Source organism: Mixophyes fleayi, chromosome 9, assembly GCF_038048845.1.
Source record: "Mixophyes fleayi isolate aMixFle1 chromosome 9, aMixFle1.hap1, whole genome shotgun sequence".
NCBI classification, from domain to species: Eukaryota; Metazoa; Chordata; class Amphibia; order Anura; family Limnodynastidae; genus Mixophyes; species Mixophyes fleayi.
In genome coordinates, this window is record NC_134410.1 from 14,791,156 (window position 1) to 14,804,643 (window position 13,488).

A 13,488-nucleotide genomic window follows, 5' to 3' on the forward strand; every position below is an offset into this window, starting at 1 on the left:
AAAGCTGCATTTTTACAGCCAGAAAAAAACATGGTATCCAGAGATCACCCCAACATGTTTAGAGACACAGACCTTACAATGAGAAGCAGCGTTCACACAGCTCTAAAACCCTCAACAATGGCAGGGAAACAGTGTTTCCCATTGAAAGCTGTGTGTTGCTGAATAAGATTGCGGCAGCTTTTAATCACTTCATTGATTTGGATGGAGAAACGCTAGTGTAACACTAGCATTAATAGTGTGAAGGGACATTTCTAGGATACATTGTTTGACAGAGTAATAAAAGTATATTTGCATCACATTTCAGTCTACTCTGGCTCCCAGAATTGTTGGCCCGTTTCTTGCCCAGTTTCTACCTCGCCGATTCCACGCAGTTCTCCAGTGGCGGAGTTACGCTCCATGCTAAGCTCGGTCTGTGGGGAACTGATATCCATGTGGTACAAGGAGGCCACACCCTTGTTCCGAGGCCATGACCTGAGAAAGAAAAACAGCGAGATAGAACCTGGAACAAACAACGAAAAAAGGCAGAACACAGAGAGACTGAGTATACTGCCTTGTGTCACAAACAGAAGTGTCAGACTAGCACCCCTGCTGGTGGAACATCATATTACACTCATCTAGCACTAAGGTTCCCTTACCTCTGACTTCTATCAAAGTCATGGATAGGAAGCCAATCCGGGTCAGTAAGGTACTTCTGGATCACCTCAAAGGACAGATCCACATCATATGGCGGTAATCCATTAGGAATCTGGAACAGCGAGATGGGAGGGAAGGAATGGTCAGCACAGTTTTAGCGAAGATAAAAAATAAGAAAATTGATTCTGTAATGAACATACCGTGGATGTTGGAAAAATGGGTCCATTAGTGGCGGGAGGAGCAGTAATCAGTTCTAATCTCCCAGCGATGCCAACTTCCAGGATGGAAAGAGGGAGATCCAACGGATCTACAGCCGACAGATCTGTCAAGATTCGAGAACACAACAGACATACTCTTTTGAGTCATGGAATTAATACATTATATTATACATACATCTAGCCATATAAATGATAGCCTGCATTAAAAGACAGTCCATTTTCCAGTAATAATTATCTATGTCAGAGATAAGCAGCCTGTAGCTCTCCAGCCAGAGCTACAGGTCCCAGAAGTCCACGCCAGCCAGAAGCCTAACGAGACTGGTCTAGACGTCAATCAATATTAATTACTGATGCAATGATATTATTTGTAACTGTAATTTATAATCACATCTGCTAAGACCAACATCATAGTCCAACATGGCTGCCTTGCAAAACATTAAGGGGGAATTAAATTTAGTAAGTTAATGTTAAAGCAGATTTCTGCTTAGAGCTCTCAGAGTTACGAGCCAAAATCAGTGTTAGAATTACCGTAGTTATGGTAATAGTGTGCACTATTACCGTAGTAATGGTAATAGTGTGCGGGCCACAATACTCTCACAAGTAAAGCTGTCAATTGAATTATCCCCTAAGATGCAGATGGCATAGCTGCAATGGTTACTATGTCATGTGAGCATACCTCATGTGTATCATCAACACAGTGCCTAGCAGACTCAACGCACGTGTATTTCTAAGTCCAGTTTCAATTGGCAGTATACACTGGCGTTACTACACAAACAACAGGATTATTATTACTATGACAATCATCACATAAACAGTTCAGGCATTGATTTATCCCCTCCAAGAGAGGTCTGCTTGTCAGCGCTGACAGCTTACTGCAGGAGTGGATGGCTCCAGGTAATGCAAGCATTAATAGTTTGGCTTCATATCTGTCTGGAAACCTCTCTCTCTCAGTAGGAGGCATAATACTTTCTCATATAGAGTTGTTCCTTATCGCCCAGTTTAAAGAGGCAAAAGATTACGCGTCGCTGTACACTGAGAAGCTTGAGAATGAAACAAATACACCAACATATAATGACATGAGACAGAGGGTAAAGACGGCTCTATCCAGATGAGCTTACAATCGAAGAGTGTGGGGAATATTGACACACAAGGCAGCGGAAGAGCAATTGTAGCTGGTGGTGGGGAAAGTGTATGTGGCTACTGTAAGGTCGAAACATTATCAGCAGGGGAGGGCTGGCAAATTATAACCCCAGGGAAGGAAGAGCCTATTAGGAACATTTTAAAGGCAAAAAAAATGCAGGAGGACCAGACCCATCCCAAGGTTGTCCACTATCATCACAATTTATTTATATAGCGCCACTAATTCCACAGCGCTGTACAGAGAACTCACTCACATCAGTCCCTGCCCCATTGGAGCTTACAGTCTAAATTCCCTAACACACACACATAGACTAGAGTTAATTTGTTAGCAGAACTGCCCCCCAGCCCAGCCTGCCCCTGATTATCAGCCACAAGTACACAGAACATACACACTATAGATATCACCAATAGGCCCAAACCTGCAATGTACAATTTGAGTATTACCTAGTTTATTCATTGTAGAGGACTTGATCTCACACGATACGGAAAAGGGGCTTCATTAGATACTGTTATAAATGAAAACAAAAACAGAAGAGAGATTTAGTTATAGAATGCACATGTGTGAAGACTCAGAGTACAACGTAAATGCATGTGATGAACAATGTATCCTGAAATAAGTACAGGGTAATCATGAAGATTAGCATTGGGGTCTCTGCACAATAACATAAATCCAGTTTACAGCTCTAAGTACACGAATAACCCTTCTCTCTGTCATCCTGTCCTTTACCTGCTGGATTACTTACCTCCATTACTCAGGTCATGTTCTCCCTTCAAGTTTCTCCTGTCAGCACAGTTTATCTCTCATGTGAACCATTATGTGGCCTATTCACCTTTCACCAAATAGCTATTGCATGTTATACTTCAGGCGCTTTCTCCTCCTGTTACACCTCTCGCTTAAAGACAGTTTTTGGCAGATCATTACCTTGGTAACTAGTCAAGAAGCTGGTGGGCTGGAAGGGTAGAGCCTGATTGTTGGTGGGGCAACAGTGTGTTAGTCCTGGGCCATCCACACAACAGGGGCACTCACAAACTAATTCACCCCTCTGCCACACACCATCCCTGGCCTCCCCCTTCTTATGGCACAGAAAGCTGTGTGTACATGCTGCCCGTGCTGTGACCATAGGCAGTCACTGCGGTGTTTGCCTGACCGGTGCACAGGCTGGATAGGGAAAGGTACTTGTTATATTACATTAAATTTTGAAGAGAACCTTCTTTATTGTTTTACTTTATAAAAAATCCCTTCATGTCATCTGTCTGTAGGAAAAACACAATGATGATTGCAACAATATATAATAACACCAGTATATGATTTTGGCAATGATATCTTAGTGGCAGGAGCTCCTTACAAGTGACATGACTTGTGCCCACCACAAATATTAATTAAGACCCGGAGAAGGGAAAGAATTGTGAAGTTTAGCACTGTAAATGCCATTACACCACGTATGCAGAGTGTACAACACTCAACTTATTAACCAATTACATGCATTCTAAAAATATTTTAAAAAAAATGCAATACATGGTGCAATAGTTGGATACACAGACTTCTGCAATATGTTGCATTCTCTGCTATTAACACTGTATAGATAACTATGTTGCCTACAGAAATCAATGAGTGCTGCATTGCCAGTTTAGGAGATACAGGCACATATCATGCATACAGTATGAATACACTAAAAAGATAATTACATTGTTACTTACCTTTTATTAAGAATGCATTACTAAGCACTTTGCCAGTGTGTCAGTGCAGAGGGGAATGAAACATGGACGGCAGACAGGGGCCGTGACGTCAGTGTGTGGCGGAAGTGGTCAAGTTGGGGATAGTCGAAGTCTCAGAGATCTCTATTTAGCAGACAGTTTTTTTCTTTTAGCGGCTAAAGACATTTTTAGTGAGGCAAATACGTGTCCAGCAATGAGCCATGGTCTTCAACAAAATGGCCGCATCCTCAGACGACATGCTTTCCTTTGTATCAAAAACTCCGCAGACGAATAGCAGATGTGGATTCTGTTAGCCGGGTGATGTTTGTTTTTAGCTGTTTGGCAATGTTTCATCACTAAACAGAAAGTGACTTAGGGATGAAATCCAGATACAGGGAGGGTCCACTGTTTATACCAACTGTACTTGTGTTATCTCTTTCTTAACTTGTGGAATTTGGGACATGCCTGCATTATGTTGTATATTTCTTATATTTATACAACTCCTGACACCCTGACCCTTTGCACATTAATAAGGTTAAATTACCTCGGGAATGTGAAAGGGTGCAGGTCAGCAAGTGTGTTACAAGGATAAGCGCATACTTGCCAACTCTCCCGGATTGTCCGGGAGACTCCCGCATTTTGCGAGAGTCTCCCGGACGAGTGTGGCAATCTCCCTGATAGGAAGGGGGAAAAATTTAGTTTAAACGCCGCGATTCACCCGGAATCGCGGCGTTTAGCCCCGCCCCCACTGTAAAATGACGCGATTTGCGTCATTCCGTCACGGGGCGGGGCCAAAATGACGCGATTTCGCAGCCCCGCCCCCTGCACGCCCACGTCCCAGCCGGCATCTCCCGGAAAAAAATAAATAAATGTTGGCAAGTATGGATAAGCGCACCAAAAAAATGATCAGGTAACACTATAGGTCCCAAGTAAAGTTAAAGAGTTATAGGAACCTGTCCCCATTTGTCCTGTAATTAGGGTTCACTGGAAGTTTAAATGATGGGGGAAAAAGAAGTATTGTGAATTAAAGATTTTGGGTGTAAGATAATGGGACCGTCCCTGTAAAAATTGGACGCATGGGAGCCCTAGGTGAATCCTAGGAGACAATTTAACAAGGTTGTCCACTTTTAAACAGTTGCTCTTTCATCTTCATCACCATTTATTTATAGAGCGCCACTAATTCCGTAGTGCTGTACAGAGAACTCACATCAGTCCCTGCCCCGTTGGAGCTTACAGTCTAAATTTCCTAACACACACACTAGGGTCAATTTGATAGCAGCCAATTCACCTACTAGTATGTTTTTTTTGGAGTGTGGGAGGAAACCCATGCAAACATACAAACAACACTGATAAGGCCATGGTCGGGAATTTAACTCATGACCCCAGTCTTGTGAGGCAGAAGTTCTAACCACTTAGCCACCGTGCTGCTCTTTAAATTAATATGTCCCTCCATATACCCACCGTTAGGGCCATAACTAGGGCTGTAAGAGAGGTTAACTGCCCACGGCACAAACCTCAATGGAATGGGGGAGGGGGTGCCGGCAGTAAATGAATATTTTAAGTTGATTTGATTAAACTTAAAGGCAAGGGAGCCAGCTAGTGATGAATTGTGCTCATTACACTCAACGTATAACACTCCATACATACCTTTTCAATAGAGTAGGTAGAACTATCCTGTAAGACTTCCATGCCCCACTAAAGTGTTGCCCCCGTTTCAAGAGGCTAATTTTTTTTTTCTTATTTATGTCTATACAAAATATAAAATATATTAAATATTTATAAACATTGGCAGAAGAAAATAGAACTGTATGAAAATATTTTTGTCTTGTTTTTTTTTTCAGGTTGAAAACATCAATTCAGCCTTTTTCTAAATTTGTTCTTTATGAACCAGAGAGAAGCAAACCAACCCAATTATTGATTAGCACTTTTTAACAAAAAAGAATATTGTCAAGGCATGATTAATACTCAGCTGCTATGCCAGAGCGCTAACGACTAACTTACCAATTCCTCCGGCCAGTCTCTATAGTTGTGAGCTGACTCACACTTTACAAATATTTGGGCAAAAGTTAAAGAGTAGCTCAAAAGTCTTAAGTTCATTTTAAGAAATGTGCGTTGTGAACTCGAAACATACGACTTCATGTACCCAGTATGAAAATCACTCCAAGATCCAATGTTCTTTATACTAAAATGACCTGCCTCTCTACAACTTAACACGCACACACACATAGACAGACAGGGAGAGAGAGACTAGGGTCAATTTGATAGCTGCCAATTAACCTACCAGTATGTTTTTGGAGTGTTGGAGGAAACCGGAGCAAACCCACGCAAACACAGGGAGAACATACAAACTCCTCACAGATAAGGTCATGGTTGGGAATTGAACTCATGACCCCAGTGCTGTAAGGCAGAAGTGCTAACCCTGATATTGTTATTGAAGATATTGATAAAAGCGTTTATGGGGGATGGGCATATATCCGCTGCATGGGTGCTATATCTGTCAGAAACCAGAGCCTGAGACTAAACCAGTGTTGAGAGAAGGACTGTTGTTGCCCAGGGGGGAAGGCCGGGTTATTCCACAGCGGAAACATAATTTCAGGATTAGCTATCAAATGAAAAGCGCGAGTACTATAATCCCAAATCTGGAGTGAGAAACGAGTAGACGATGGAAGCGATAGAAGTGGTGGACGGTGTTTAATTGAAATCCATAAAAGGGTGTAAGGCGAGAGCAGCTGAATGAGATTAGCCTCTGTGAACCCATAAACTTATGCCCAGCGGGGAGTGAAATAGAACTAACTGGGTCAGGTGCGTAGCAATGTAATATTTTGAGTTGTTTGGAAGACCTAGCCCCCCACCTCCGAGGTTGGACGATGGAGCGTGCGAACTTGGACTCGGGGCCGTTTGCCTGCCCAAACAAAACGTGTAATTTGTATCTGAAGGGTTTTAAGTGGCAGTGAGGGTACCCTAATAGGGAGCTTCTGGAAGAGATACAGAATTCATGGAACTAAATTCATTTTTACTGCTGTCATGCAGCCTAGCCAGGAGATATACAGCTTATCCTATTTCTCAAGATCTCATTTGAGCGTATTCAAAAGGTGAGGAAAATTGGCGGCATATAATTGACTGTATTGACTTGTCAAATAAATTCCCAAATACTTACGGTTGTCTGGTAGCCATCTAAAGTTTGACTGACGTTTCAAGGAGTCCAGAAGGTGAGACGTTAAGTTAAGTTAAGAGGAAGGATTTCAGATTTGTCCATGTTGATTTTAAAGTTAGATAATTCACCATATTCATTGAGTTCGCTCTGTATGGCGGGAAGAGATATGAGGGGATTGGTGACTGTTAGTAAGATATCGTTCGCATATAAGGAGATCTTATAATCAATCTTTTCTGCTTGAATACCTGTGATTGCTGGACTATTATGAACTCGAGAAGCCAAGGGTTCCATTGTTAGGGCAAATAATAGTGGGGAGAGTGGGCATTCTTGTTGAGTGCCATTAGTAATTTGAAATGTAGATGACGCAGCCCCATTAGCCCATACAGTGGCAGAGGGATTAAAGTATAAAGAAGCTAGCCCAGACATAAATTGACCCCTAAAACCCATTGTCTTAAGAGTGGCTCTCATAAAGGGCCAGGAGACCCTGTCAAATGCCTTTTCTGCATCGAGGGAGACCACCAGAGCAGGAGCAAGTGTCCGATTAGCTGCTTCAATTAGATTAATTGCTCGCCTTGTGTTATCCGATCCTTGTCAAGCGGGGATAAATCCCACTTGGTCAGCAAGGCCCAGAGCGGGGATCACTTGGGCTAGTCTGTTTGCTAGCAATTTAGCAAATAGTATAACGACAGCCGATTTCAGGCTTTGCGTCGAGTGGGGGCATCTGCAAAGATCATATCTAGTCTAGAATATGTGCCATATGGCATCGAGTAATGCGTATAAGCTCTGTTAAAATAATGAATCGGCCCTGGGGGTCCTCGTGAATTGTCTCAATTGTCAACGGGAGAGTCTGGTGAAGAAGGATAACTGTACCTTTGACCTTCTCCGAAGAGGTCGAGTAAAATACCTGCGGATATTGTTTACATTGCAATTTTGGGTGATTAAGCTTAAAGTGCATTTCTTGGAGCATTTACTGCTTGTAATTCAAACAGAAAAAGTTTTCCCCAGGGTTCTCTCCAGACCACCTGCCCAACCGGCAAAACCACCATAAGCAAAACAGAATAGTAGGGTAACAAGTCGATCCACCTGACAATTTAAAAAATATATAAGCGTCAATAATTTAACTAATACTACCAGTGCCAATTATTTATATACACAGGAAAAAAGGACTATTGATAGCACCTGGTTGTGTATTATATATTTTAATAATGACCAAAACAATGTAATATGCTAGAAAGTACTAGATGTAATAAAAAAAAATGTTAACATAAAAATATAATACCTGGCAGAATTTGTGAGCAAAGAAATGGCTCCACTTTAATAAAATTATCAAAAAAGGATTTTATTAAATTTACATAACAATAAAAATTTGGACCATAAATACATTACTAAAGCAAAAAAACCAGATAATAAAATGATATTGGTAGTATGAGAAAGTACTGCACTCCATGGCTATGCAGTCTGTCTCATTTATTCATTCAAACTACTGTCAGGTTTGTGTAGATGTAGTTTCCATACCCCCATCCCGGAACAGTAGGTAGTAGTAGTCACTAAGGAACATATCTGATAGTTTTGTGTGTATCGTTCTCAGAGCCGGACAATATGCAACAGAACGCAGCCACGTTCAAGTCAACTTCAAGCACAAACGACACTTACTACAGCCTGCAATTTCGGGGAGGGAACGGGGTGTGGCAATGTACAGTAAGAGCTTTCCCGTGCAGCCAAGTCAGGTTCGAGCGAACACAGAAGTACGTTGGTTTTCTGTCGTATCTCTTGTACCAGCTATAGGGCTAGTCTTAAGTCCTGAGTCCTAATAATGTCAGTATCGTATGCATGCTATAACGTGTCTGCAGTCAGAAGCAAATGTTAAAATGTCTCTTATGTACAGTAAATATTAAGTACACTCTAATAAATGTTTTTCAAGAAAAAAACAATTTTCTTTTCATTTCCATGTATAATCAGAAATTACTATTATATTGACATGTAACATTAATTGAATATATATTTTTTTACTTCTCCAACCCTGTGCTGCTCTCCTACCTGCTCTTGTAACTTTGACTACTTGCCTTCACATTCACATTTTCCATTCCACCACTTCTTAATGTCCGCTTCCACCACTATTCTCAAGAGAGAATAGTGCCCTGACAGTGTTATTAAGAGATGCAGAAGTTACATTTACTATATGAAATCTCATTAAATACAAAGACCCCTACGTCTGTTGTTTACCGCTTCATAAATCCAATGGAAATCTTCTTACATGCAGTAGCCTAAATTTAAATAACAAGTAATCAGAATAGGCAGCCACAACTTGATATAATATAATCATAACGCTTAAGAATAAAGTACTATCAGCTGGGGGGTTGAATGTGCACATTTAAATCACAAATCCACATTATGGCATTTTATGTTTCTTTTGATGTATGTTTCATATGGATCATTAGGAACTGATGAAATATCTCTGATTTTCATAAGACATTTCACTCACCATAACCAGGTGAGTCATTGTTAACTCACAAGAATAATGCACTATCCCACGTACTAGACTATTATGTTTTGTGTTTACTTTCGTTTCATCCATTGAAGAAATCCTGTCCACAGTTGGAGGAAGCAATTTATTGAAAATGTTTTTGGGAAATCTCTAACAGGTGTTTCCTTGAATGCAGTTAAACAACACACACTATATTTGTTTTCTCTGCTTTATGGTTGTCCACCTGCGTTGGACTTAGTACAAGTTTCAATACGCAAACAGCCAATCACAAGCAGCTAGATAGTGCTGCTGGTGTCGTCATCATCATCACCATCTACACCAGTGGTTAGCACTTCTGCCTCACAGCACTGGGGTCATGAGTTAAATTCCCGCCCATGGCCTTATCTGTGTGGAGTTTCCATGTTCTCCCCATGTTTGCGTGTGTTTCCTCCGGGTGCTCTGGTTTCCTCCCACACTCCAAAAACACACTGGTAGGTTAATTGGCTGCTATCAAAATTGACCCTAGTCTCTGTCTGTCTGTGTGTGTGTTAGGGAATGTAGACTGTAAGCTCCAATGGGGCAGGGACTGATGTGAGTGAGTTCTCTGTACAGCGCTGCGGAATCACTGGCGCTATATAAATAAATGGTGATGATAATCACGTGCAAATGTAAATTAGTCCTGTTCAGGGCACCTATGTAGACATGTACTAAATTTTACTGGTCTGCATGAGAAGTCGTATAGTAAATTTTGCAGTAATGTTAGAATTAACCAGAGCCATAAAGGCAACGATATCAGATAATCATGTTTGTCTATTGTTCATTCATTTCCCTAATCAATCATTGAAAAATGTTGATTATACTGCAGTATTATGAGTCACTTACAGGTGCTTATTCACCAGATCAAAACTTTCCAGTCCACCCTTATTTGCATAGCTATTATACTTAAAGTGTATGCATGCTGCTTCAAGAAATCTAATGTGAATAATGCATCTGGAATAAAAGCCTAATTTATATGTACTGTTATTAACATATACAAGTTATTGAAATAAACAGTTAAAAAAAATTGCTCCTTTCACTCTCTGGTATTTCCTGCTAGAATACCTTAATTACTCTTTAAATTAGGTGTTGGTGTGGGCTGTTTTGTGATGTGAAGATCCTCTGATGCTAATGTCATGTGACCATTCACAGCCAATGTTGTATAAGCTGGCTGACTTCCTAGCGTCACAGACATAGTTGCCAATTCCGTTTATAACAAGCGGAATTGGGCTTCTTTTTTTGTGAAGTTGCGTTTTTTTCCCACTGCCGCGGGTATCTTGTTTTTGGGCTTGGACACGTTCTCCAAGTCCTCAGGCTGCATAATTTTTTGTTTTTTTCCTCTGTTACCATTTTGTGATTGGTGTATTCAGCATTGCAGCAAATTCCTCCAATGAAGTGGCGCTATGTGGGTGGGCGGAGTCAGAGGAGGACGTGGAATAAATCACAGAAAGACGGATCTATAGCAACCTACTGAAATAAGACACATGATTGCTGCACTTATAGCAGGTAACACTGCTATACAACACCCTCCCCTCTCATTCAGTAAGCTGCTCATGTCAGAAGACTGCTTTCAGAGCCCTATTTTATACTGTTATATCGTGGGGCTGTGTGGTATAGACATACCCAGTGTCCTAAATTACAGCATTTGCTTTTTCATTTGCCCTATCAGTGTATAAATGTGTCCTCTTGTGTTTATAAAGGTTTTCTAAATGGAGATTCAGTGTAGAAATTAGTGTTATAGAAAAGGACAGTGCCCTGTAAGTTGGGCTTTTTTGGGGGGACTTTTTAGGATTGGGTTGGGCTTGTTTTGGGCTTGTTTTTCAGTAACCGGTTGCTTGTTTTTCATTTCAGAGTTGGCAGCCCTGGTCACAGAATACTTTCCACTAGCACAGTGAGTTTCTAGCAGAGTAGATGGGATGATCACTCGCTCATTAACACTCATAACACGCTTTAGCTGCTCAGTATCTAGATAATGTCATGTGTGTGTGTTATGAGCCGCGGCTCCCCGAAGGGCCGCCGCGACTCACATCCGGTAGTGCCAGGCGTCCCGGCCGTCTCCATGACGACCGGGACGTCACTTCCGCCTCCCACGTCCCGGTTGCCTGGGCAACAACCGGGACACTGTAACTCCACTGCCGCAGTGCCCGGCCAGCGGTCTGACACCCGGGCGCATGCGAGCAGTAAAAAGTAATGTTGGCTTCATTTTTTGTATTTGGACTCTGTGTTAGAGTCTTTTGCTAGACAGTTCTTCTTGGCGCTGTTTTGTACATTATTCTGTTTATTGTGTCAGTTCTCTGAAGATTATTGCTGTAGGGAGGGGCCTCATTAGTACTCACTCCCATTGGCTCTCCTTACTATTTAAGGCAATGAGGACAGGGCCTCATTGCCAGTTATAGCTTCCTGTGTAGCTAGGCTCCTGTTCCGGTTTTCCTGCTCCTGTGCTGTATTTTGATTGGATTTCCCGTGTATGACCCCTGGCTTGTTTCTGGACCTCGTTGTATTGCCTGTGACTCCTGACCTCGGCTTGTTATCTGGTATCGCTGCCTGCTGCCGGCCCTTGACCTTTTGCTTGGATCTCACTCTGTTGTGTACTGCTTCGCTACCCATGGGTTCTCCCTAGTCAGTGCATATTACACGACCCTCAGTTCGTCTGCAGCCAAGTCTGTCCCCACCACTAGGGGCTCCAGCGAACACCAGACTTCGGAGTAGACTCCGGGTTCTGTCGTGCTGACTGAAGGAGTTCCTAACAGTGTGTATTAAGATCAAGAACTGGCAGTAATTGAGTTCAGAGGTTAGTTGCTGTGCAAATAGTTTGCTTAAGCTGCTAGAACTATACCCTGAAGCCAGCAAACTTGTTCTTAATAGATAGTTCCATCATAGTTATATCATCCTCCCTACTTGTGTTCATTGTACATATATCATACTTACCAACTTTCTGTTGGTCAAATCCGGGAGCCTGCGGGGGGCGGGGCTCCAAAATGGCGTCATTTTGGACCCGCCCCCATGACGTGATGACGCAAAACGCGTCATTTGACAGCGGGGGGGTGGAGCCAAACACCGCGATTCACCAGAAATCGCGGTGTTTGGGACTTAATTCTGCCCACTTCACTAGGAAGTGGGCAGAATTATCCAGATGCGGGAGATTGCCACACTCGCCCGGGAGCCCGGGAGACTCTCGCAAAATGCGGGAGTCTCCCAGACATTCCGGGAGAGTTGGCAAGTATGACATATATGTCTGTGGTTATGGTGCTGTGTAGATGGTCTTTGTTATTTCCAGGGACTAGTATATTATGTTCAGAGTGGCACTTAAGTGTTGTAAGTTAATGGTAGTTCTCTATTGCATTTTGAAAGCACTGTGTAGGTATATTAAAATGAACATTTATCAAGCGACTTATGCCCAATCTGATATTACTGGGGGGCTCCCAATAATATCGGATTGGGCATAAGTCACTTGACAAATGGCGGCCTCGCAGTACCCATAGCCCAGGGGCCTACAGTGTCTTAATCCGGCCCTGGCAGCAGCAGCAGCTTCAGGAAGCAACAAGAAAGTTAGCAGGTGAGTGTCAGTTTCACTGTGCAGATTTATACTGTTAAAAACATAAATCATATATAAATAAATATCAAGAAGGCCCTTCACAGCATAGCATGTTTATTGCTTGATTAAATATGTCACCTATAGCAGTGAGAATATACATATTTTCTTGCTGCTATAGGTGGCTACATTTGACATATTTAATCAAGCAGTCAAGTAATAATCATGCTATGAAGGGTCTTCTTAAATATGTATATACATATGTTTATTTTTTTTTATCAGCTACATCTCAATAAATATACACTGAACATTAAAATTAATGTTTCATTAGTAAAGTAATCACATAAGCCAGCCACTTATATTAAAGCTTGAATGAGAATTTAGTGTATATATATATATATATATATATATATATATATATATATATTACCACAATACAATAAATACTGAAAACGGATAGAGTATGACAGAGACAGAGGCACACATAAGATATATATATATATATAGTGTGATTTTCAAAATAGTGATCAGAAAAGACACTTGTGCCAGCACACTGTAATCCCAGGTGTGATCACCACTAATGAATATTAGGCGTACCAGATATAAAACTCGTCAA

General features: G+C 41.6%; 1 protein-coding gene across 2 annotated transcripts in view; it reads right to left on the reverse strand.

The window, feature by feature from the left end:
* Positions 1–13,488, reverse strand: part of SKIC2 (SKI2 subunit of superkiller complex) — a 31,481-nt gene extending 17,993 nt beyond the window's left edge. The window contains exons 1-5 of one of the 2 annotated variants that reach the window (XM_075186552.1): positions 13,470–13,488; positions 2,436–2,497; positions 834–955; positions 636–745; positions 354–471 (exon numbers count right to left, since the gene is read on the reverse strand). In XM_075186552.1, coding sequence (XP_075042653.1) covers positions 354–471; positions 636–745; positions 834–955; positions 2,436–2,448 — 363 coding nt within the window. In that variant the 5' untranslated portion in view covers positions 2,449–2,497; positions 13,470–13,488. Of the gene's footprint in view, positions 1–353; positions 472–635; positions 746–833; positions 956–2,435; positions 2,498–3,689; positions 3,796–13,469 lie in introns of those variants that run through there. The other variant, XM_075186551.1, reaches the window with a different exon arrangement.